This window comes from Cyclopterus lumpus, chromosome 9, assembly GCF_009769545.1.
Source record: "Cyclopterus lumpus isolate fCycLum1 chromosome 9, fCycLum1.pri, whole genome shotgun sequence".
NCBI classification, from domain to species: Eukaryota; Metazoa; Chordata; class Actinopteri; order Perciformes; family Cyclopteridae; genus Cyclopterus; species Cyclopterus lumpus.
In genome coordinates this window covers 22,697,820-22,725,047 of record NC_046974.1, presented here as the reverse complement: position 1 = coordinate 22,725,047, position 27,228 = coordinate 22,697,820, and the positions used below count along the sequence as shown (strand labels likewise).

Below are 27,228 nucleotides of genomic sequence, written 5' to 3'. Positions count from 1 at the left end.
TGAAATTGTTTTCTTTCTTTCTCAATATGTGTCGTGTGAGCTTCCTTTCCATCTGAATATAGTGCCATCATAGTGTAATAACTGCACCGCACAATGAAACGGCCTATAAGCAATATTATGTATGCAATTTGGCAGCTTGACATTCGGTCTTTTGAATAAAAATATGAATTTCTCACAGAGCCAAGCATATGTCGGCTAATACATGGTGAGACGATTGAAATGAGTCTCGAGGGCGCACGCTTCAGTGTGTGTGAGTGACCCTCTGATGTCGGCCTGCCTGCCTATCTGCCTGTCTGCCTGTCTAACTGCCTGTCTGTCTGTCTGTCTGTCTGTCTGCGCCGCTATAAAAGCCGCCACCTCTCACACAGCGCCGTTATTTCCCCCCTCAGCTCCAGGACACACTTTACCGAGAGACGCACTTCAGGATGTCGGTGGCTCTGCGCACGCAGCTGTTCCTCTTTCTGATCTCCCTCTCATCGAGGACGGGGCTCAGTCGCTACATTGAGGTGAGGCTTTTTGATTGCCGATCAATAATTCCTGAAAGTTTCTGCGAGAAAGGCAAAAGAAAAAAATTCCATTTCCGTTATGTTTTAACTCAGGACAACGAAGCTGCAGATGGATTATTCTCTCTGCTCAGTTTGGACCAGAAAAGAGAGTCAGAGGATTTCATTTTCCGCCGACCTCTCAGTAAGTGGTGCAGTAAACAATGGCTTTAGTTCAGTAGATGATTATGCTTACCGACTTGGCAAACAACAAGTGCACCGTTTGCATAAATAAAAGTATGTTAAAGTGATGGATTTAAAACTGCAGAGATGTTCATTGCAGTTCTAGTGTCCAGGCAGGACCTGCAGAACATGTGTGATACTAAATCCATCAATTAATTACTTAATCAATCCATCTGGACCGCACATCCAGTAATGTATAGGACATTCTTGTATTTGGATGTAGTAAATGCACAGAGCAGAAATGTTGGAAATAAATACTGTTTTGTTTTTTAAAGTCCATTACCAGCATAATTATTGAACACATAATTAATCATTTTAGCACAAACTCCCCAGAGCCACATGAGCTCTAAGGTTTGAGCAGGAAGAAAAGCAACTCTCCAGTCAACACTTATGAATACTTTTTGTGTTTGACCATAAAGCTGATTATCAAATCACACTTTGAGTTCATGACCGATCGTTGGAGATTCCACCGAATGGTGGTCGAGAGTGTTGTGTGAATCTCCTCTCTGTCATGGTGAATAAGTGTGTGTGTGTGTGTGTGTGTGTGTGTGCTTTCTAGGATGTTTGGATATGCTGGCCACCGACGGCTACTTCACCTTTGTGGCGTCTCAACCACAGCTGGCCTGCGCTGCCTTCATCATCGCTGAGCCCAACGAGGTCATCAGCCTGGAGCTGTCCGACGTCAACATCGACTGCAGCGCGGGAGACTTCATCAAGGTTGGCTCCTCTCGCCAAAAATAACACCCACCCATCGCCCCCAACCCCTTTGTGAGTGGAGGACAGGAAGTTCAGGCGCTTTGCGAGTCAAACTTTCAAATTTCTATTTCACCTCCTCCTGTTTGATTAAAATGGTGCCAGGCAGCGTTGAGGCGGCGTTTCAAAAGGGCCAAACACCCCACCGGATCCTCTGTGCATTGGTCACATTACTCAGAGCATGTGTGGGAAGGCTTTAGTTGTGCAGCCAAGCCTGCCAGTTACAGTGCGGAGTCATTTCATGTGGGCCAAAGTGGTGAAAGGCATGGCAGGAGTAAACATGTATCACACAGACTGGGGTTACAGGCGGGGTCGACCAGCACAGATCTGTCCCGGTACGGCAGCAGAACGATGCTGAACAACCACCGTATCTGCGTTCATTTAATTTAAATGAATCCAACATTTGGATTATGGTTGTAATGAAATATAATTCATGACACTATCAGTGTAGTAAACTGTGCTGTAAACTGTATTGGACTCCTTAAAAAAGACACCTAATACAAAGTTGCTAAGATATTTTTTTTGCTATTCAAAGACTACTGTAATTCAGTCAATATGGATTTGCATATATACTATATAGCTATATTTATCTTGCTTTACACTCAGGATCAAATCTAATTGCCAGTCTTGAAATTAGTGTAAGACACGTTATACCGCCGGAGCCACAGCCCCCCCCCCCATGTGTCATGCATATATTCTCCGGGTGAAGTGAAGACGATTTTCCTCTTACAGATGTTTGACGGCTGGGTCCTGAAGGGAGAGAAGTTCCCCAGCAGGCAGGACCACCATCTCCCTCTACACCAGCGCTACACGGACTACTGCTCCTCCACAGCACCGGGGGCCACCAGCCGCTCCTCTCAGAACGTGGCCATGATCTTCTTTCGCATTCACAGCCCCGACAGTGGCTTCACCCTCGCTGTCAGAAAGCTACACAACCCCTTCCGTGAGTCCTGCTGCACCTCCTGGAAGTCACCAGAGTGCAGAGAATCTAAATAAATAGACACAACATTCATTGAAATTGTAATTGTGCACAACAAAAATCCGTAAGAAATTAAGCAAGCTCCAAGGCCTCGCATTTAAAATCTGATTTGTGTTATTTACTTTTATGTGTGTGAGGACTGGGCTGGTGACTCGAGCATTAATCAAGGCCGAGAGCGACAGGAAGAGATTGAATGAGAGGCATGCACCTGTTTTCCACGGTGTTAGCGCTGGGTCAAGTGGCATAACAATCACAGCGTAGCTGCGAGACCAAGACGGATAAGGAAAGAGCACTGACACACAAAAAAAGGAGTTTAAATGGATTATCCGTAGGCAATTGCCATAAATAAAATGCATTTTATATCCAATCCATTAAGTCTCTGTTGGGTCACAAGGTCACCAGTAAAACTGGCCATAATACAGCATTCATATCTCTGTACATGTCATATACATAACACATAACTTAAAAATGATTGTCTTTCAACACGTGTGGAGTCTAATAAATAACAAATATTTCACCTGATTTTGACAAGTTTTACAAAAAATAAAAGATTTATTTGTATTCAGTCAGCTCCGTTGTATGTGAGTGACAGTTACCAACCTAAAAATGTGAAACAAATAATAATAATAATGACACACATACACAATAGTCAAAAGTCATCAATCTCATCTTCAAATCTTGCAGAACAAATAACACTCAATGATATGTATACTAATATTCTCTCCTTAGCTCCGATAGGCACGGCTCCCTCACCACAAACATATTTCTAAATGAACAATATGTCCGCAGGAGTAAACTGTTCCGACTCCCGTCGGTGCCTGTCTAGTCTACCATACTGTTATCAATTCAAATGCCGTTATTTTCTCATCTTTGTCATCAGAAATGTAATTGTATTTCAATGCTCTGCCCTAATTGTGTCCCCTCCTCGCAGTCAGCCTTGATCATGTCCAATTTGTAACATGATGTGTCAGTAATGAGCTTCTCTCCCTGTGTGTGTGTGTGTGTGTGTGTGTGTGTGTGTGTGTGTGTGTGTGTGTGTGTGTGTGTGTGTGCGTGTGTGTTTGTGTGTGAAGCCTGTAACATCATGTCTCAGAGTCCAGAGGGCAGCTTCACCATGGTGATGCCACACCAGCGCAGGAACTGCAGCTTCTCCATCATCTACCCCGTGGAGATCCGACTGACAGATCTGAGCCTCGGGCAGGCCAAAAGCAATGAACTCAGCCCAAAGGTGAGACACACACACACATACACACACATACACACACACTATCATTTATAGAAACCTCTCGTTGACGACGTACTCTCACTTTAATGAAAGTCCTCTTTAAATGAACGAATGACATGAACCTCATGTGAACTGTTGGAAGACGCGGTGCACTTGCATCGCAGACGCATTCCAGATGTTTGGCATGCTAGATCGAATCCTATTTTTCGGCAGAGACATGTCAGCGTCGGTATCGTAACTGAAAAACATTCGAACTTCTAAAAAAATATCGTCCACGGAGAGTTTTGGGGAGTCGAAAGCAACGGACTCACACTGTTGTTTGAGAGATTCTGTGGTTAGCGGCAACAGAGTGTGATCAGACGTCTGTGGAGAGAGGTCTGATCAGGTCTGATCAGGTCTGATCAGGTCTGAACATTCAGGGAAGATGTTGGACCGCTTCTGATGGATGCTGTGGATGTTGTGGCAAAGAAAGGCGCTAGTGAAACATGACACGTGTAAAGCGGTCACTTGTGGCGTGTCGAATGTGCAGCTCCCCTCGGCCTCAAGGTGCTTTATTGCAGCTCATTGTCCAGCTGTAAGTATTCACTAAACAGGCTGGAATCGGGTTACGGACTCCTAAAGTAATAAACACCGCATGGAATCCATATCTCTATAAGGTAGTGACGCACAGAAATGGTGTAAACCGTGTTAGTAGAAGGTCGAGTAATACAAAATGACTCCTGAAGATGTTGGCAGCTGATCCGACGCCGTCCGGCAGACTGTTGACATTATGATAAAGTGCAAGTTCTGCATTTGCTGGGCCAAATACAATAATCTGTGCCCACTCAAGTGGGGGAAGCCAAAAGACTTTAACACGCAGACAAAGCTGTCTGTGATCGTATTTTATGTTAAAAACAAAGTATGTGGTAAAAGAGGAGGATATGGATATAAAATATAATGGACCTGGGATTGAAACTTGAGGTACCCTTGAGCTTTCTAGTGTTATTATGAACAGAATATCAGACAACTGCCGATAAGATAATTAGATGTAACTCTCTATTAGCAGTAGTTCTCATTATTCCTCTAAACAATACCACAAGAACTGACATTATGCAGACCAAGCCGGAATTTAAAGGTACTCTCTGGAAGTATATTTGTCTAATTGCAGGTTTTAGTATTTTGTAACACTTAATATAAGATACGAATCACCTAGCAAGGGACTTTCAGTGAGATATAAGAACTTGATTTTAGACAAATCAACTTGAATATCCTGTGATATGATAACTCTTAATACTAATGAAATGTAGCTCCAAATGAGTTTTCTCAGCTAATTTCAAAATCTCTTTTCATCTTAAACCTGTACTTGTGCTCCATGCCATGGACGGGGAATTCTGTGTTCAGGTTGTCCGTCGGTCCATGAACGCAACATCTCAGTAACTCCTGGAGGAAATTATTTTATATTTGGCAGAAACATCCACGATTAACTGATTCGAATTGGTTGGGCAATGGTCACTTTGACCTAAAAAAAAAGAAGCTTTTGCCCATAACTCACTAATTAATATGCAAATGAAGAAAATGTCTCACATAAGTCTAATCGGATCAAATGATGATGTGAGGACATTTTGAAGTGACGCAGATGAAAACTGGAACTTGGCAGGTTGACTTTTGGCCTATAACCTTGCGGTGGTAATTCTACTCTTCCTTATTACTTCCTTATTATCCATCCATCCATCCATTATCACTCGCTTATCCGGGGTCGGGTCGCGGTGGCAGCAGATTCAGCAGGCCGACCCAGGCTTCCCTCTCACCCGCAGCACTTTCCAGCTCATTCTGGGGGATCCCGAGGGGTTCCAAGGCCAGCCGGGAGATATAATCCCTCCAGCGTGTCCTCGGTCTTCCCCGGGGCCTCCTACCAGTTGGACGTGCCCGGAAAACCTCTAATGGGAGGCGTCCAGGAGGCATCCTGACTAGATGCCCGAACCACCTCAGCTGACTCCTTTCGACACGAAGGAGCAGCGACTCAACTCCAAGCTCCCCCCTGATGTCCGGGCTCCTTACCCTATCTCTAAGGCTGAGCCCGGCCACCCTACGGAGGAAGCTCATTTCGGCCGCTTGTATCCGAGATCTCGTTCTTTCGGTCACGACCCAGAGTTCGTGACCATAGGTGAGGGTTGGAACGTAGACCGACCAGTAAATGGAGAGCTTTGCCTTCCGGCTCAGCTCCCTCTTCACTGAAGAGGGGGAGCTTCCTTATTATAATAACTCATAATAATTAAGTATCACTTACTTATTATAATAACTCATGTAAGTACTTGCATGTGCTAGTATACACAAGGTTGAACCAAAACTGGAACCTGCTCATCAACACATTGAACAAAAAACCACAGGGTACCTTTAACATTGCACTATATTTATTTATTACTATATATTGCAGACTTAATAAATGAACCGCTGCATTTCAGCACCAGAATATGTTGTTGTTTACTTCTTTTTACAGGGACAGTTGTGGGCGGGCTGTTCGGGGTCAGGTGACCATGTGGAGCTGCTAGGGGGGAATGGGGTGGACACCTCTATGATGTTCCCCATGGCCGACCTCTGTTTCTCCCTCACTGGGCTCGGTGAGTCTGGAATTTTCATTGTAGTAGAAACAGTAGAAAATCTGATTTATTTTACTAGACAATGACTATACTACAGTATACTATGTTATACTATATATACTATACAATACTATGAGCCTTGGCTCACTATTATTTATTTTAGCTGATATTGCTTCCCATAAATTGTGAGATCTTTTTAATACATTTTGGTACATTTCACCGTGCGTTGACAGACCGTTTAAAGTCCAGCTGCATATTTTGAAAACACTGTTCGGCACAGTCCAGAATCTGCTTCCCATAATAGACATTCAGACAGAATTATACCTTCAAGAATACGATCCAATAAGATCATCCCTCATGGTGTAAGGGATATTTTGCATCTCGACTTTCACCTGATTTTTATATTAGAAAAATAAAGACCATTAAATTACTAGATTTGCTGAAAAACAACATATGAATTTTATAAATACAGTAAAAGAGTAAGATCAAGGATCTTTTATGAACATCGGAATGAGCAATGCATACATTTTGACTTAGGATATGCGAGCATATGCATCTGTACAATATTTTATTATACTATCGGTATTGATTTACCATGCTCTCGGTGGATTGGTGCCCTTCACACTCACACACACAAAGACACACACACCGGCCGGCTAGAGAACAAAGGCTGCTCTGTTTTTGGTCCGGTGTAAAGTATGTGTTTTTTTCTCTGGCCCTTCAGCCCAGATGAAGATTGGTTGTGATAACTCGGTGGTGAGGCTGGTGTCCAGTGGGAACTATATCAACCGCGTCTCCTTCCAGTACCGACTACTGGAGCAACGTGAGCTCTCCAAGAACCGAGAGAATGCTCTGGATAACTTCTGCTCTGTGGAATGAGATCCCTGCACACACACACACACACACACACACACACACACACGTGTCCACACAGTCATCCATCTCTCTGTAAATACACCCGTTTGACCAATGCCGTCAGTACATATTTTGTATTGTTTTGCCAAATATTTGATTTAGTGTCCTTACATTGTTCGCTTTGATCATAGAATATCTATTTGAATTAAATCAAATAGATGGAGGATGTTGGATTTAATTGTTTTCTGATTAGTCGTTTGTCAAGAATATCTGGGATATGCTGTGTATTTCTTGGCAAGAGCATATTCATTTCCAACCTCTCTGTTCTCAGTTTATATCTGTTTCAGTATTCTTTGGCAGGTTTTTCAGTCTCTGCTTTCTCTCGTGTTTATAATGCCGTGACAATTTCAAAATAAATATGACTTGCATGATGAAGCACATTTGTCAATGTTTCAGTCACTCTGTCTTGATGAGAGCTTTCTTCCATTTCATTATAGAACAACATGCTCACTTTGTTTCATGCTCACTTTGTTTTATTAGTATGCTTCCGCATTTTACCCAGAAACACAGATCTTTGTCTAGTTCAGCACTAAATACCATACGGGATGTGAATGTGTGATACTGGGTTTTAATCATTTATTTATCAAGAAGGATAAATACAATATGTTGCTCTTTTTAGCAAAACTGTAACACATTTCACAGTTTTTAGCAAAGCTGGACTGGACTGAAATATCTCAACAACTATTGAATTAGCATGATATTTCCATACAGACATGCGCAGTCCCCAGAGGATAGATTTGATTCTCTGACTCTTCCTCGAGTGCCACCTCGACGTTGACTTTTGTGATTTTAAGTGAAACATCTCTGCAACTACTGGAAGGATTTCCATGAAACGTGTTACAGACATGCAAGTCCCCCTCAGGATGAAGCATAATAACGTTGGTGACTCCATAACCTTTCATCCAACATAATCATCGGGTCTACTTTTTTATTGGTCCAATACTTTAGTTTATTACCAAATCCCTGCATAAATTAATGGCATTCCTATCAGCCTCAACTTAAAGCAAATCAGGTTCACACACAACACTAAGATGGTGAACGTGGTAAATATTATACCTGCTGAACATCAGTATATTAGCTTTGGCGTTATGAACATTTTAGCATGATAATATTTGCATTAAGCTCAAAGTGCCTCAGAACAGCCTCAAAGAGCCGCTTGCTTGGCTGTGGACTTTTGACTTCATTAAAGGTGCTTTGTACGAAATTAGGCCATTTCAATTCAATTCAGTTTATTTTGTATAGCCCAATATCACAAATTACAAATTTGCCTCAGAGGGCTTTACAATCTGTACACATACGACATCCCTGTACCAGGACCTCCCAAAAAATAACCTTTCACAGGGAAAAAAGGGAAGAACCCTTCAGGAAAGCAACAGAGGACCTTACTAATAGTTAGTAAGGTGCAATTGAGAGATCTAAATTCATCCATAAGGAGAGAGAGAAGAGGAGATAGGTGCTCAGTGTATCCTAAAACATCCCCCAGCAGCCTATAAGCCTATAGCAGCATATCAAGGGGCTCGACCAGGGCAAACCTGATTCAGCCCTAACTATAAGCACTATTAAAGAGGAAAGTCTTAAGTCTACTCTTAAATGAGGTGACTGTGTCTGCCTCCCGGACTGAAAGTGGAAGCTGGTTCCATAAAAGAGGAGCTTGATAACTGAAGGCTCTTGCTCCCATCCTACTTTTTAGGACTCTAGGAACCACAAGTAGCCCCGCATTTAGTGAGCGCAGCTCTCTAGTGGGGCAATATGGTACTACAAGATCCTTAAGATATGATGGTGCATCACCAATCAAGGCTTTGTAGATGAGGAGAATAATTTTAAATGTGATTCTTGATTTTACAGGGAGCCAGTGCAGAGCAGCTAATACAGGAGTAATGTGATCTCTTTTCTTAGTTTGTGTGAGTACACAAGCTGCAGCATTCTGGATCAACTGGAGGGATTTAAGAGACTTATTAGAGCTGCCTGATAATAAGGAGTTGCAGTAATCTAGTTTGGAAGTAACAAACGTGTGAATCAGCTTTTCTGCATCTTTTTGAGACAAGATGTGCCTGATTTTTAAAATGTTACGTAGATGAAAAAATGCAATCCTTGAGATTTGCTTAACGTGGGAGTTAAAGGACAAGTCTCGGTCAAAGATAACGCCGAGATTCTTTACAGTGATGTTGGATGCCAGGGCAATGCCATCTACAGAAACCACATCACCAGATAATTGATCTCTGAAGTGTTCAGGGCCCAGTAAAATAACTTCAGTTTTGTCTGAGTTTAATATCAGGAAGTTGCAGGTGATCCATGTTTTTATGTCTTTAAGACATTCTTGAATTTTAGCGAGCTGGTTGGTCTCCTCTGGTTTGATCGATAGATATAATTGAGTATCATCTGCAGAGCACTGAAAGTTTATGGAGTGTTTCCTGATAATGTTGCCCAAAGGAAGCATATATAAGGTAAATAAAAATCGGTCCAAGCACAGAACCTTGTGGAACTCCGTGATTAACGTTGGTGGTCATTGAGGCTTCATCGTTTACAAATACAAATTGAGATCAATCTGATAAATAGGATTTAAACCAACTTATTTCTGTTGCCTCACAACGGCCCTCAACAAGGCGACGGCTGAGCCGGTGGCGCACCGCTAATTAAAACTAACACTAACAATGCAAACAACGGGAAAAGTGCTGACGGTGCTCAGTCGGGGCAGTGCCATCAGCTGTAACCGCATCATGAGGTCAGTGCAGGGGCGGGTTTGGTGGGCCTACAGCCAGTGGGGCATTGCTCACAAGCAAGTATATGAACTATGAACTATGAGCACAACCAAAGCACAGAGAAGCTTGGATAACAACACACACACATGGAGAGTGACTTCACTCTGCTCAGGTAAATGTTCCACACACCGGTTTTGATAAATACTATTTGGTATTGTGAAATCACTGTCATGCTGCTATTCGGACGTTAAGCGAAACGAACCAAAGAAAAGTTTATTTCTGTGGTAGATGTCTAATGCTTCCGCATTGGTAACACATAAATGTTAATATTCATGCACAGACACCAACGCCGTCAACCAAGATAACAGGAGGATGACGTCTAATCTTAGATCAAATGCTGGCAGTTTAGTCCTAGAAGACGTCATTGCCCCCCCCCCCCACTACATTACGTGTGTATACAATAACTGTGTGTGCATTCCAATGTATTAAAATATTTCCTTGGCGATCAGTATTAAGCAATGACGCATGCATTTGTCTTCATTTTTGTAATCCAATCTGTTCCAGAGACAAACTCTGAAATAGCTTTCATAGTGGTTGATCATTGCTCAAAAATCATAATTAAAAAAGCTTAGTGAGAGCACAGAATAATACACCACAATGTTCTAAAACTGTGAGAATACAGGTTTGCTTGTGACCCCTCTCCATCTCAGCTCTAATCTCTTACATACTGTACAGCTCTGCATCCTCAGTCTGAATGAATGCGCAGCTCTTAATGGGATTATCCCACAAGCCTCAGTGCTCTTATTCCCCTCGACTTCCTTCTAACTGGCTCGCTTTTGATCTTCTCTTTACGTGGAATTAATCTCAAACCTGCTCAACCGTGATGATTCAATTAACTAGCGGATGTCTTTTTTCGCTCGATGTGTTGCAATTTTCAGTCTTCATTAGAGAATGAAACGCACATTGGATGCCATCGAAAGAGATAAAGGCTGTTTATTTGTTTCTGGTGCTGGGTACAGCCCTCTTGAATACTCTGCATGCATCTATAGCGGCCTGTGACGGTGGACTGGACATTGGTGTGTCACTTTTCAGACCAAAAGAGGTCATGAGTCCATGTGGATGAGATGTGACCCTGCACTTGCGTTTGTAATAACATTGAAGTAACAGTAAAGAGGAAATTATGTTTATTTAAGATATTAATCACACTGAACTGTTTAGTGAATACACAGAGAGAAGAATCTGTTACTGCTACTTCTTTATTCTTCCTCTCCCTCTCTTATCCCGAAAAGCTATTCTCCATCCCCGTAATTTCTATGATACATATGTTTTCGGCTACTATAGAAATACCAGTAAAATATGTTTTATGGGGGAATCATTCCGTTGATGTCACAGGAGGAGGTCCTTTATTGTTTGTTCTCAACTGCTCACCCAAAACTGTTTAGGGGCTTCAGCGTCCTTCTTCTGAGCACATTATAACGGACTCTCTCTGCCATAGCAAAGGTCATCGGCTCACACATCTACTGAACAGCGGATCCAGTTCCTTTACCAACTTGCTCCTCAACATTTGCATAATAATCACAAACTTGTGACTGAAATAGAAGTCACATATTCTGAATAGCTTTGATGCATCACTTCTGCTCATGGCTCAGTGGTGTAAGGACGTGTCCAGTCTCTCTTTAAGCACAATTGGAGTGTAAAAAATACTACAAGCAACATTTTGCATTCAAATACTGAGTACTTAGGCATTATGAGCAAAATATTGTTAAGACTCAAAGGGAAAAGTAATTATTAAACAAGCAGAATGACCCCTGGCAGTGTTGTATTATTATATCACTGGATTATTTTTACTAATGCAGCTAAGCAGTAAAGTTACAGTGGAACAAATGTCTGTATACTGTATATATATATATATATATATATATATATATATATATATATATATATCATATATGTGCAGTTGAGTGAAAACAAACAATATTTGTCATGATATTCTGTGATAATCTATTAGTTATTGGTTATATTTATCAGCTTGTGTGTGTTATCTGCCTTATTTAAACAGTGATTTAATGCACCACCCTGTCAGCAAGCCAAGTGACCCAAATCAAACACAAGGATGTTGCATTACCATCAGATGCACACTGGATGTGGCCTAAATGCTAAAATGCTCATGTTGGATCCTCCAGCTGCGACTTCTGCGTTTACTGAGAACCTCGTAGCCTCAGTGAGGCCTCTGTGCTGTTTGTGACGGTTGTTTCCGGACTATTAGCCAGTCAGTGACCGGCATGACACGTGTTTATTTATTCAGCCATCTTTAATCTGGTCAAAGTACACATGACACATATTTGCATATAAATAAACATCAGTGGGAAGTTAGAATAAACACGAACAAAAATGATTAACACAATTATCATAACAAAAAGTTTACTTCACGCGACAATTTCTATTTCCTAGCTCATGTATTTCATCTGGTAAGGTTGTCGCTATAGAAGGAGTCTCCCCGATGTGGAGGCCAAACCCAATGGCAAGCGTTCCCATAGTTGGCTTGCGCCTCGGTCAGCGTGAAGCCATTCTGCACCAGTACCCGGCGAGCCCTGATTTGGATGCTCCGTGGAGAGATGGCTTCACTGGCTGTTTGTGGCCTATTCACAAGAGCACATTTGATGTTGTCGCCGCTTCTTCCTGCCTTTCGTTCTAGTGCCTGTTAGTCCCATGTGATTACAGAGCCCTATTCAAAGTGGCTGAAAAGTTTTGAGGAGCACATATTGTGCTCTGGGAATAAACAAGCACAGAAGCTGAACCTGGAGCAGATTGAGGAGGATTTTTTATGGTGCACAAGACTGATTCAGACAGCTGATTAGGCCCGACAACACACTCACTTTGGTCTGGCCCACAGCACAGCAATTACTTGTCAAGACCCCCACCCACACACACACACACACCCTGAGATTATATACAGGTTTAACAGACATCATTCTATCCCAAAACAGGATGTTTTCCTAACCCTAATAAAAGGGTTTGGGTAGTTTTCTTTTGGTAATGATAACATTTTACATTTAATTGTTAAGTGAACAATATAATCTGTCTGTAATGAATGTGAACTAAATATAATCGATAATGTGAAGGTAACTAAACTTTTCTTATGAAATTACTGCAAATTAGTGGATATTTTACTTACTAAATGTGACATTTGTTGTACATGAACAAAACACAGCACACAGTGAAATATAGCATCTGCATATAACCGATCCTATCGAAGCAGTCGGCAGGTACACCGCTCCCAGGGAGCAGTTTGGGGTCCAGTGGTCCAGGGGGTGAACTGGCACCTCGACAGCTACCCGTGTACTGGGTCCACTTGGGACTTGAATTGTTGAAGCCAAGTTCCTATAGAGACCGAGCTACTGCCACCATTTATTCACTTTTGTGAATATTTAATTGTGTTGGTCCCCTTTAAAGAATGAAATGAGAATGATATACATGAGTAGATGGAGCTATTATTTGCTTTTGAAATGATGTCGCCTGTAACTCTGGTAATGATGGGAGAAAAACAACACCCTATCTGTAAAGTTTGTGATCTACAGCATCTGGGGTTTGTATATATATATATTACATGCCTGATGTAACTTTTACAAACCAACCTCATTTTGCAGCAAGACAAATGAAGATTAATGTGTGAAAACACACTCATGTGTCCATTGCTCAACATATTAACTTACCAGTTTATATGTGACCTCATCTGGCTCTCTATACCTCTTTAGAGAGCATTAACTCAATCTACTTCACAAGTTAAAATCAGCAACTGACCCCAGAGCAAACATATCACCACATATTATACATGCTACATTGTTTACGCACTACTTATACAGTGTGTTATTAATGCAATGTATCTGAGTCTGTTATGACTTACACTCTTTTAAACAATGTGGTTGTACAGTACTGCATCTATTCAGGACCATTTTAGAAAGTTTCAACTGTTATATATAAACAGAAACAATAATAAACTATTAGTTCATCAATTTGACACTGCTCAGTTAATTGACAGCATGACTCATAAAGCAAAATTTACGGTGAATGAGTGTCGAGATCCGAATGTGCAATAGCTCTTTTTTTAATATACTGATTCATATGTAATATCTACATTGATGTACTGATGACATGAATCAGTGTAGATTAAGTGTAAGTATGCAGGAGTTGACATAAAGCAATATTAACCACAAATATCAGAGAATGACTGTATCGAGTGCTGTGAACTGGGATGAATACACAGAGGAGTTGTTTTCTTAAACTGGAGTGATTGCATAATGATGAACTCCACTTCTTTTCTTTTGCCTTTTATTTTGCAGAACATGTTATTATTAGATTGAATGAACAAAGGGTTGCATGTTGTAATATGATAATCTTTCAGAGCTGCACTGCAGGTCAGGTGGTCATTTCTGACTTCACTTTTTAAAATGTCCATAAATCATATAATTGCAATATTTACCCCAATAAATCAAACTGTGACCCCTGGCTGCCATTGGGTTGTAAACTTTAAAACATTGCTCTTATTTTACAACAGCCGAGGCTGGTTACTTACATTCCATTCGTCTGATTTACAGATGTTGCTAATACAAAGGACAGCCAGAGGTTGAATAACCCCATCACCACATGGACCACTTACATTAAAACCAATGGATAGTATTGGTATATAGTAAAGTAACAAGTACAAATACTACTAAATACTCCACTACTTTAGTAAGTAAATAAGTATTTACAGTAAAAGTATTTGATGCAGAAAATCCTTAATATTATTATTTTTTTAATTTTAATGATTGAAAGGAAAAGCAGTACATCATGGTGTAATTTGTGACGCTGGAAACATGAATTATTTTTAAAATAAAAAACGACCTACATTAGAAATTATATTATATTAGATCATTATATTATAGTATGGTTGCCAATTACAACCAAGTGTTGTTCAGCTGTACTTACAGTACAGGATAAACTGTTGGGGATCTTAGTCCACATCAGAACTTCATATTTTATGTTTTGTGTGCAAATACTTTAAATGGATTTGTAACTATAGTAACTAAAGCTATCAGACAAATGTAGGGGAGTAACAATTACAATATTTCCCTCTAGGATGTGAGTAGACGTATAAAGTGGCATTAAAATAAAATACTCACTTTAGTTAAGTACAGTTACTTTGTTACATAACACCACTGATTAACAACATATAAATAATGGAAGAGTCTCAAGAAGTGCTTTAACAAAACTCTTAAATAACATAGTTTATGTCACAAATTACCAAAAATCAGAAGTTAACGTGAATCAGTTGTTATGATGAAATACATTTGGTTCATATATATGTATATGAATTGATAATAGACAAATGTGAGAACTGCTGCTTGGTTGTACTTCCTGAGAGTGTGTTTGTGCCTCTACTGCCCTCTACTGCCCTCTACTGCCTGCTTTCATTAACTACACACATGACGACGAGTGTTACTTCCCAATTGTATTTTGCAAACAAATTGGAGCTTTCCTCTAAAACGCAGCTCATATAAATTAGCAAGCTATGCCTTGTTGGTTGGTTTTTAGATATTGTTAGAAGTAGCAACAAAGACTGGCAGTATGCAGACTGAAGGAAAACAAATATGTTGTTTAAATATGAGCGAAAGTTGGCATATATCATAGTATTTTCAAAGAAATCAATATTCATTTTGTAACCACAGTTAATATCTGGTACATTTCATTCTATATATTCACATTTCAAAAATATACATTGTAATGTGGGAGTAAGTAAAAGAAAAGGGGAAAATATTCCATCAGAACAGTCAAGGATATGCAGGGCCATCAATACAATTAAAGATCACCACCGCCTCAAAAGGTATTACCAGGACGTCTGAACACTCAAATTGCATCACAGCACATTTTTACATCATGAAAGTGTAAAAGTGTAAAAGTGTAAAAGTAGGGACGTTTATCCTCGACAGAAGAGTGTGATGATGGCTACGGGTGGTACAAGCAGGGGGGCAAAGACTCCAGCGTGCTTAGCTCCATTACACAGGTCTTCAGCGCAGCATCTCACACCCAAGGAATCTACGATATTGCACACATCACTCCTCATGCATTCCTTGGTGATCATATTTTCAGCATCTTCAACAGAGAAAGACAATAAAAGTTCCATTGAATGATCGATAAAAACAAGTGTCGACAACGCAAATCGCACAAGAAAGAATAATAGGATGCAATAATCATAACATGATATCAGAGCCACATGCTGCAAGTTCAATTTACCAATGCTGGTGCTGCAGCGGTCATATTGCTCCGGGCAGTTCCACACCACAGTGCAGGTGCCGGGGTTTGCGCTCCAGCAGGTGAAACACTTTAATCCGCTCACTGCAGGCAAAAGAGAATGAATAATAGTCTCAATGGCCCCGTGAAGAATAACAACATTTCTGCCTTGATTGCTGTTAATATGTATAATATCTCTTACCTCCTGACAGCGTCATGCAGATGAATGCCAAAGATACACACAGCCTCATGTTTTTGAGTCTTTGATCAAATGAGAAAGTTCACAGGGTTGAAGACCCGTTGGTCCTCTGATGTCAAATGAACATTCTCCACTTCATTGTGTGTTTTATAGTGTAAAAAATTGTCTTAATAACAACAACGTATTATGTTTGAGCATTTGGCGCTAGGGGAGTGTCCGCCATGGTTTATTTGTACATGTTGATGCATTTCTACAGTTCCAACAATTCATCAACAAATAATCTTTCAAAAGAAAAAAAGAGTTGAAACAAGTTATTTGTCCCATATGTGTGCAAAGCATTCAACCAAAACACTTGAGCTGGTCTGTGAAGCGGAGAATGCAGCTGCCACACCTGAAAATGTCAATGTGTAACTAATCAATGTTTACAGGCAGAATATTCACATCATAACTACCAAAATGGCCTTGAGTATGCCGACTAGAAGTACTGTATACATGCTTATGATACACTTTAAGTGGCTGAAAATCACAGTTAGCCACTATTGGTTCTGTGTGAAATACCATGTGACTCACTATCCATGCTCAGAAAATCCAATTTTAGCATTCATCTGAATATGTAATAATTGCAGCATTAATGGTTTCCTAACACACACTCATCTCCACACACAGTTGTCTGAGCTCTTTAGTGTCGATCTCTAATAGCATTAATAGATCTACGTCATTAATCTGCTGCCAGAAAAGGAAGAGCGACTCATAAAGATTCTCTGAGCGGCCGGATTTAAAAGGGCCATTTACCCAAATAGTTAGAACACCAATTTCCCATAGCAGGATGGCTTTATTTATAAAGTATAATCCCCACTTATTCTTGCCTAAGCATGTAAATAACATTACATTACAGTTAACCAGCCACCTGTCTGGTGTCTGTTAGTAATGAGCTTGGCCTTTTCCACCCTGATTAAAGGCCTTCTACAGGAGGCACGTAAGGTCTCAATGTACCAATACATTCATGTAAAAGATATTCCATTACATGTAAAGGTAAAAAACCTTAAATAAGAAAAAGTATTATCAGCAGTTGTACTTTCAGTATGAAAAGTAGAATTCCTAGTTTTGCATAAAACTGTGACTGATATTATATTCCTGATAGCATTTTACTGTAGTAGCAGGTCTCGGTGGAGCTATTGTAGTTTAAGTACTTTATAAGCCGACTTGTCGTTAAGTCCTTTAGTCCCATGGTTCCCAACCTAAGGTTCGGGCCCTCTCTAAAGGCACACAAATTCTAACACAATCTTTTTTTTAGTGTAGAAAAAAAGCACCTGCCAATAATACAACTCAGTTCATCAATATAGTTTATTGTGTTTAGAATATGTGTACATGTGATTCATTTAATGTGCACGTAAATAAGTACAACGCTATACATGCCGTGAATATCTTAGGACCAACAGTTTAACGACCACAATTGGAGCACCTGCTCTACTCCAGGATTCACAGCCGAGGTGACGTTCACTTCCTGAACTGAAGGATGGGGGAGGGGATCTTGATGTCCTGCCCCCTCTCCAGCCTCTTCTCGCACTCAATTAGGTAGTTCACGCCGTCAATCACTAATTGTACCAGCTCCACCTGTGGATGCATAGTTACTAGTGTCAAAAAACACATGGTCACTGTGTATATAGTTGTTGAACAGAATAAATATATATATATATATATATATATATATATATATATATATATATATATATATATATATATATATATATATCATATTATATATCATATTATCTATGGTTCCCGATACTTAGCCAACTAAGTGGTCGCTGAGGCTCAAAGGTCCTCAATATTATAAAGACAAGAATTATAGAAGCAAATGTAAATTGTGCTGATTTGGTTGCAATAAAGTGAGTATATTTTTAAAACCAGTAATACTGCACGAGTACTCTTGGCAGGTAGCTGAGAAACAGTAATCTGTGTCTGTTTATAAGCTGTCTTTAAGTTTAAGTTCTCTGCTTTGGGTTGTCCACTAAGTAGAATACATGACGCCCGTATCGTACCCCCCACCTCCATAACCTGCTGACAGCTGGCCAGTCCAACTAACACCGGGGGACTTATGCTCACTGAGTTCAGGCTTTCAGACTTCCTCTGCTTGGACGTGATCGGCAGAGTCCAATTAGAACCCTGACCGTAACAATCCATCATGACCTTTAACAGCCATCGATTAGTGGCGCTCGGAGGCCGTCATCACGGCCTGTGAGGGAGTGCAGCAGGAGAGGCTCTTCTTATTAGACGGAGTTTCTTTTAATCTCAATCCCCGCACATCCCTGCTTGGATTACAGATTAAAGAGCAGCAGCGGGTACGCTTATTCACAGCAAGACACCTGCTGTCCTCTGTCTGACTCTCTTTACCCGCTGCTCATTTCTATTTTCCCTTCAGCTGCTGAGACGTCCCCCTTCAGCTGCTTACCTCTGACTTGCCCAGGCGGTCGAGGTTGGAGACGTCGACGGTGTCCCCGGTGGAAGCCGTGTCGACGCCTCCCGTGCCTCTCTTCTGTAGCCTCAGGTTATCCAGGATCCTTTTGAAGCGAGGGTCCTAGATCATAAACACAACGCACACATTACCATCATTTTTCAGACAGGAGATCCACAATGCGGGAGGGCCGCGGGTGTTACCCTGCTGAGGATGGGCAGGCGGATATGCACACCGGCCCTGAGCCCAGTGCCGAGGTTAGAGGGGCAGGTGAGGACGTAGCCCAGACGGTCGTTCCACATGAACTCCCAGCCTCTCTCCTGAATTAGATGCTCCACCTACAAGTTAGAAGAAAAAAAAACTTGCCTTTACTTTGCTTTTTGGAACACACATTTAAAATGTAATTGCAACAGACTGGAGATCAAATATTTTTGATGTGTTCATTCTAATTTATACGTTGTTCTTTATCCTCATGTTTTATTACAGTTTTGTTGGCACTGCTTTTGTGAAAGTCTGTCCAAAGCTTGACTTTGCTCTAAGATAAACCGCACCGATAAAGATGAGTTATTCGTGGAGGAGTTGGCACTGGGCCATGGTTGTGCAAGAAGACATAGAGACATGTGCACCTGTTTTAGACCTCTGCAGAACCGCTCAAACACTTTCTTCATGTTTCCTCCTTTCTCCATGGATATGATCCTTGTGTGGTCCTCCTCGTTGATCCAGATTAAGAAGTTCTTCTCGTTGTTGTGCCTGAGACAATCAGGAAGGCAGACTTAAACTCCAGTTCAGAGCTGGGAGATCTGTATCCACGTTAAATTTGCAGAGGAGAGTGATGTTTGATCATTCCACAACAGCAGGAAGGCATGTTAAATATACCTTAAGGCATCAGAAGAGGAAATCAAATAAGCTATCGCCTACCAAGTGCAAGTTTCAGGATGCCACCAGTGATGTATTAAGCACTGCATGGATAACACACATCTTGCAGGGAGTGAGCCCACTAGTTGATTTCTGGGAGATTTAAAGTGTTGGGGCAACAGTGTTTTCTACATGATCCGTTCTTGCATAACTTAACATAAAAACGGTGTGATCTAATTCCCCCGTATTAATCCACTTCTCTCCAGTCGTATTGGTCCTGTACTGGTGGTGGCTCTTAATGGTGTCTGATGTCACACAGTATTGCCATGTCTTTCTTTAAAAAAATCATATCCGAGAAATTGGTAAATGTCGTCAAATAAGACACTGATGAACTGCTGAACGGCTGTGAACATGAAATGTGTGATGCAGTAACTACGGCTAAGCTACAAAAACAACAGTATGCTCTTCTAGACTGAGCTTCTTCTCTAGTCTTACCAGATCCCACGAGCATCAGGCCAATCTCTGGCCATCCCGGCCGCCATGAGCAGAGGTGACACAGGTTTATCAAACAGGAGGTGATCCTGATTGGCCGGTAAAGGGACAAAAGGGGACATGGGAGGGCAAAGGTCATCACAAAACAGTACAGAACCGTGTCTCTCAGTGTGTGTGACTGTGCACGTACATCAATAAGCTGTTGCTGCTCTCTATCAGACATCTCTCCCAGGCTGTAGTAGCGACCGCTCAGGTCTCCCTTCAGGCCGGACAGAGCTGTCACAGCGACGCGCTCCACCTCGCGGCGCTCGGAGCGCGAGCATGCCGGGGGGAGACTCAGTCCACGGATGCTACGACCGGTACGGACTCGAGATGACAGCACGTAGCGCTCATCAAACATTCCCGAGGTGATCTGGCGAGGAAGAAGTGTCTGGTCACTGTATGAAGGAGTGGAAGCAAAAGAACCAGACCATGTGATGCAGAGAACCAAACACTTAAGAGAACATGCGTGTGTAAACCTTGGAAGCATCCAGGTCAGTGGGGTGCTTCATTGTGCGAGGGTCGTAGCCATTGTGTCTGTCCTTGATAACGGGGTCAAAGAGCTCAGCAAACACCTGATTGGGACAAAACAAAAACACTTAGTTTTGCCTTTTTAAGAGTGAAGACACAACAACTCACTGCAAACATGAACGCCAACCTCGTAGCTCTCCTCGTCTCCCGCTACCATGCCCACAGTCTTGATGAAGGGGTGTCCAGGGTTGTCCACCCCGGTCTGGATGCATTGGTCCAGGGTCCAGTCATTGGGGGTTTTCTTGTCCCTCAGGTGCCCATAAATGGTTGGGGTCAGGGCTGCTGCCATGCAGTTGTTGTGCTTCCTCAGGTCAGGGAAATCTGCACTGTAGAAAGTTATCAACGACAAAGAAGCTTCACTACTAGTAGAGCTGTTTTCATAACTAAAAGATCAATATTATTTAAAGTAAAACATCCAGTTTGCTTTAGTGTTGCTTCATTGTTTTTTCCGATTTACTTGCATGGATACCATTCATAGTGTCACAATATACTGAAATATTATCAGGAAAATTGTTCCGGAATGATCAGCTGCCTCGATGTCTTCTCTGATGGAGACCGCAGCGTTAGATACTTTGGCTGTCTGGGTGATTATCGGAACAGCTCACAAACAGACGAGTACCTGGGGGGATAGAGCTTCGTCCTCTCGGCAGCAGCGACGACGTGGTCACTGAGAAGGTACCCGGAGGCCAGTGTGCCGGCGCCGATGCTGGCCAGAATCACTGCCGTGTGACGGCCGGACATCATGCGGGTGAAAGAGTTTGCCATGGTTATGTGGTCTTCGTTTGTACCTGGTGAAAGGTCAGAGGGCAAAGTTGACTTTCCATCCACTTCATCCCACCTAAATGTCACAGACGGCAACCAGATTAAGCTGATAGTTGGGAATCAGATTGGAGGTTTTTTGTCGTACAATAGTATTTGATTTATTTTCTCAAAAACAGTGAAGAGAATATAACATTGTTTAAGGTTGTAGCAATGCACTTTTTTATTGAGTCATTATTATTATATTTTTGGAAGTAGCAGTGATTGTGGCTTTTGTATTTAAATGACTACTGACAATAATGTAGCACTTGACGTATATTCTACTTTAGTATTTGTTGCTCTGTGCTCAGAAGGAAACACATTGAAGTAGAAATGTAAGTTTTGAAGTGATGCAGTTGGTGAGGACACGGATTGGATTTACACGTCGTTCCTACAGTTTTTAATACAGTCCAACATCATCTTAAGTCTACATAAAGATCTTTCGTCACACATCTTCACAGGTAACTGCATTAACCTGCATTAATCAAACGCTAATGTAATAGATAGGGCTGCAGTCTGGGGGAAGAGATTATTCTAGAAGCAGGCAGAAGCCTTCTGATTGGTCGCCTTAGGCGAGCCACCAGCTCAGGTGATTAGATTTGTGATTAGGTACTGAGAGAGATACAGCCAGAACATGTCATGGTCCTTGTAACACCCGCCAGTATATAGACAAAGCATCTTCAACTGCAATATGCATCCATTTTATATTGAGATGCGGCTCTATCTTTGCACATTACTTATTGTCTGTCTTAGGCTATGGGTGAAAAACACCCGACACACACACACACACACACACACACACACACACACACACACACAACACGGTAGTGTGAGTTGTCTTAAGGCCAGGACAACATCCTTTCTGACATCATGAGCTGGTCATCTGAATTTACACAAGAGGAGCAGGAAGAGAACATAGAGACAGAGGGTGGGCAAGTAGTGTGGAGGAGAGAAAGAGAGAGAGAGAGAGAGAGAGAGAGAGTAAACTTAGTTGGAGAGGAGTTGTGGAAAGAATACAGTCGGAGGGGCAGTATAGAAAGTGTCACGTTAAGGTCAGGAGGAGGGGTTAAAGGGTAAGAACGAGAGTGGAAAATGTAGGATTTGAGGGATCTTCATTCGAGACTATAGGTGAAGAAGGAAAGTAATGAAGAGAGGCACCTGTGCCCTTTGAACGCTCTGAAATGAGTAAAGGCATGTTTAACAGGTGACGAACGAAGACCGGTGGTTGACAGGTGGCTGTCCCCGTTAATATCAGGCAGATTAAGATGCCCTAATGCAAGAGGCTGCTATGGAGGCTGTAAGTGTTTAACCTTGGAGCAAAGTGGAAACAAAAGACTGAGACAGCTGATGGAAAGATTACAAGAGAAGTCTCTTTACTTGTGCACACAAACGTCTATTGTAGACTATATCATAGCATTAAATACCAACAATTACTTTGACTTCTCCCGGGGAAGCGCGTGTGCACAAGGAGGCAGGAAACACAGGAAGAGAAAGAGCCCAGAGGGGCGAGTGGAGAATCCACGACTCACCTGAGGTTTGTCTGAAGAGTGGAGGCCCGCTGTGTGTTTCCTGCAGCTCGGTCCGGAACGCTCGATCTGCAGAGTGAGAGCAGACTGAAGAACAGGGACGGGATCACAGAGATGGGGACGCTGGCTCGGGATTAGCCTCTCGCTGGGCAGCAGACAGAAAATCCTCTTTGTACTGTCAGTCAGCATGTCTGCCTGTCTCTTCACACATGCACTCGCACGCACACACACACACACACACACACACACACACACACACACACACAGACACACAGACACACACAGACAATCTCTCTCTCACACACACACACACAATCAAATGTAGCACTTCTTCACAATACAGATTACACTGATGGACCTTAAATGATTTTCTCTTCCACAAACAGTAATAACATAACTCTGATGATCAGTCAGTCTTAGCTACAGCACCACTTCAGTAAAGCACTGTGACACTTCAGCTGGAGGTTTAACTCCTAATATTCAGCATTTTGATTCAAAGGAAAGACATCCAAATCATGCATAACTCTGTTAAACTGTTAGCTGTAGGTATGAGATATGCATGCGCTAATATTACTATTCGGACAGAACAAAATGTGGGGTCACCTTCACCGTCAACCCTGCTCAGAATATATCCACTAAAATGTTGCAGTTTTTGTCCCTGTGACTCAGTGTAAAGTCCAGTTTGGGAACTGTGGACAAAAGCAAATGTTTCCCATTGAGGCACAATAGTACACCTCCTTAGTACAGCCCTTCTACTGGAAAGGAACACGTTTTATTTAACTTTTTCGACAACAAATTTACCCTTTACAATGCACTGTATCTCTAACATTAGATGCCTTCTCCTTATTTTGTTCTTGTATCAGTATTTCTAGTATTAATCATTTGAGTGTCTGTCTTTGACTGGAAATGGCTGAGACGAATCCGGAGTCGTGTTGGTTGAGCTGCTATAAAACTCCCACTGGTCAGACAAACGCTTACGGCCACCTTCCAGTCGGTTCATGAGAACCAAAAGCTGACAGCAGATCCCACACTAACAACATTTGGAGCGATGAATTTACAAACACTTGCTTAACTTGTCTGAGATTCACACCATGCCACTTTTCTCCTTCACTCCATCTGCCCCTGTCTGGTCTATCTCACTCTCTTCCTCTCCCTTTCCCTCTAGTAGAAAATGAAATGTTTTAATTAAAAAGTAAGGATTACGGACTAGACTATGAAAACTGCTCTTCCACTAGTGAAGTGGTTCAAACACTAACTGAGTTGATAACTTTCTACCCAGCTGACATCCTTTACCTGAGGGAGCACAACAGCCCTGACCCCAACCACGTATGGGAAGAAGGACGCGAAAAACGTCATAAACTTGCTGCTACACCAATGCATCCAGACCAGGGTGGACAACCCCTTCATCGAGACCGTGGGCACGGAAGCAGGAGGCGAGGAGAGCTACGAGGTTAAAGGTCATGTTTGCAGTGAGTTGCTGTGTCTTCACTCCTAAAATAAGGGGGGAACTGACTGCTTGGTTTTCCCCATCAGGTCTTTACTGAGCTCTTTGACCCTCGTATCAAGAATAAACACTATCATAAAAAAAGCCATAGTATAGTATAATATGTCGTAGAAATGTTGTAATATGGTATGTCATTTAAAAAAAGTCAAAGAATAGTATGTCTGGTGGCAGGGGAATGTTAGGGTCAACTGGGAACACTGGTTCCCGGTGTCTCCAGTCTATAAAGCCCTGTCAGTGTCGCTCTTTGTCCCTTCTCCCTGCAGGCGCCTGTCGGCACCGTTCGGTAAGCTCCTCTGAAAGTGTAATGGGGAATGCTCCTCTAGTGTCAGTGAATGCAACATAAGGTGTAACGTTGGTGAATGCGGCCCCAAGCCAGGCTCCTCCCCCAACAAATTACCTCATTAGGGCCAGATTTAAAAAAGCACCTGTTGACCTATATAGGCTCATTCTTTTGGCCCCTGTCCTCTGTCTCTGTGGTGGCTGGTAGTGACTGGTGTCGGGTTGTAGTTGAAGGGATCTTTTAACATGGCAGCCTTTTTAAGTTTAAGCATTCCTAGTTGACTTCCGTCTGTTCTCGCTCAGGTCTGACATGTTGGCTGAGCGTCATTTCTGTCCTCTGGTAATCCGTCATAGAGTGTGTAATCACTTTGTGTGTAGTTCTGTATATTGTTACAAATGAACATTTTCAGATTCTTGGCTTTGGCTCATGGTTATACCACCAAAGTGCCCTGAGCACTAAGGATACGGTAACAACTGTCATAGGTGGTCTAGCGTCTTTTACTGTAGCTACACTGAGCTTGGTCTTTTTAATGCACTACTCCAAAGATGGAATAAGAAAGAATTAACCTTAACCTGAGTCGAGTTTGAAGCTCTAATTTGGTTTCTCTGCAATCACAGTTAATCAATGCAGGAATAGGCGTTGAACCTGTGAACCTGTGACTATCTATGGAGAGAACTTCATAAAGTTCAAGGTCCAAACATTGCAAATAAATTCTAAAACTCCCTAAATTGTTCATCACTCAAAGAGAGTTATTTGTTTTCACGTGTTGAGAATGTATAATCTAGATCTGGTGTCTGGCTTTGAATGTGTACAAGTGTGTTACGACTGGTTCTAAACAAAGGAAATATATTAGATTTGGTGATTGCGGGCTAGTCTTATGGCAGTCTACCCTTAGACCTCAGCATCAGATAAAACCCCAGAGATTTGGAGAAGTTAAACCACGCAAAAAGTATTTGTTATTGTCTCCCATAGTCTTCAGAGTTGCATGCAGGAAGCAGAGGCATGTGCAAACACATAAGGCATGTTGAATTTATTTCTCCTGCATCTACAAGTGAAAAAAGCAAACAAATACACGGAAAATGATACAATACAAACGTGGCATCCTGTATTCCCAAACCTGTGTGAGTTACAGACGCAGTGCAGACGAGTTATTTCCAAAAGCAAAGCCTGACAACATTGACCTCTTACTTCCGACACTGCTCCTCCAGAACAACGGGCTCTTTTGCAGATGACGTAGCCTAAAGACGATGCTTTGAGCCGGAGACCAATGTGCCAGATTTGAAGGACAAAATATTGTTTCTATGCCTTTTTTAACGGAGCCTCGTGACAGCTACAGAGACGATATTGATATAGAGAAGCAGAGGGACAACGCACAGGGAGCGTCCAGTCGGACATGCACAACATGCAGCTGTTGTGTGCATGCGGGACAACTATGTTCATCATATCAGCAATACGGAAAACAAATTCTGATTATTCAAATGCTACATTTTTTCCACTTTCAAATGACGTAGTTTTTTTTAAATATTATTATTATTTTATTTGTTGTATAAAGTTGAACAGATGTCTTGCAATACAAGAGCCTGGGATGCAAAAAACTACAATTCAACATAAAAGCAAGAGAGACATAAAAACAATAAAAATCAATACTCACAGCATAACAAATTCAAACTATCTCTTCATCAACCATATGATATGTGTGGAGTTACTATATACAAAAATATCATAAATACAGTATCTGATGAAATAAATATCATGGTAAAATAACGATCATACTGTCACTCAAGCGAAGCTACATCTCAGAGAGTGCAATAAACTGTCCCAGCTTACATCCAAGAGTTACACACCGGGACCTGACTACAACCGTCAGGATCAGACAATTTGTAAAAGCCAAAGAAATCCAACAAATACACAAACGCTGCACAAGCTTTGGGTCGGTAGAGGTTATAACAATGTTTCAACACTAGAGGGAGATATTTGCTGCGAGGACTTTACTGTGTTTACACTAACATGCTACTCTCAAGTCTACATAACTTAAAAAAAAGAAGAAGAAAAAAGGATGAGAATGAGTGAAACTCTAGTCCAATTTTAAAGTAAATCTTAAGCTTTCTTAAAACGGTACGCTTGTGTATTGGCAACTGTGGGGAAATTGACCTACACTAGTGGAAGGCACTGATAACGTGTTTTTTTATGTTGTATCATTCATGTGGACGTTTTCATTTGAGAAATAGCTCTCCGTTCAGTCTTTAGGCAAAGACCGACTAAAGGCCGATACAGAATTCATTGTTTTATCAATGGAAAAACCTGCCACCTCATCAAAATATCTCAAATGTTTTCACTTTCAATTATTTTCATTTGATCATCTTTCTACATTATATTTGAAGGCTTGAAGGCGTTTTATTTTGTTCTT

The 27,228-nt window shown here is 41.6% G+C and overlaps 2 protein-coding genes across 2 annotated transcripts; one reads left to right on the top strand and one right to left on the bottom strand.

Moving 5' to 3' along the window:
- Window positions 1-399: 399 nt before the first annotated feature.
- LOC117736522 (corticotropin-releasing factor-binding protein-like) lies at window positions 400-7,508 on the top strand. The gene is made up of 7 exons (XM_034541913.1): window positions 400-506; window positions 600-687; window positions 1,285-1,442; window positions 2,211-2,421; window positions 3,531-3,685; window positions 6,159-6,279; window positions 6,983-7,508. Exons 1-7 carry the CDS (start codon window positions 426-428, stop codon window positions 7,135-7,137), a joined length of 969 nt encoding a protein of 322 aa, XP_034397804.1. The 5' UTR covers window positions 400-425; the 3' UTR covers window positions 7,138-7,508.
- A 10,330-nt stretch (window positions 7,509-17,838) lies between these two features.
- LOC117736248 (creatine kinase U-type, mitochondrial-like) lies at window positions 17,839-23,137 on the bottom strand. The gene is made up of 10 exons (XM_034541451.1): window positions 23,041-23,137; window positions 21,333-21,501; window positions 20,841-21,039; window positions 20,662-20,757; window positions 20,334-20,555; window positions 20,147-20,232; window positions 19,423-19,546; window positions 19,000-19,134; window positions 18,794-18,919; window positions 17,839-17,955 (listed from the first exon to the last, which is right to left on the bottom strand). Exons 2-10 carry the CDS (start codon window positions 21,476-21,478, stop codon window positions 17,839-17,841), a joined length of 1,251 nt encoding a protein of 416 aa, XP_034397342.1. The 5' UTR covers window positions 21,479-21,501; window positions 23,041-23,137.
- Window positions 23,138-27,228: the final 4,091 nt, after the last annotated feature.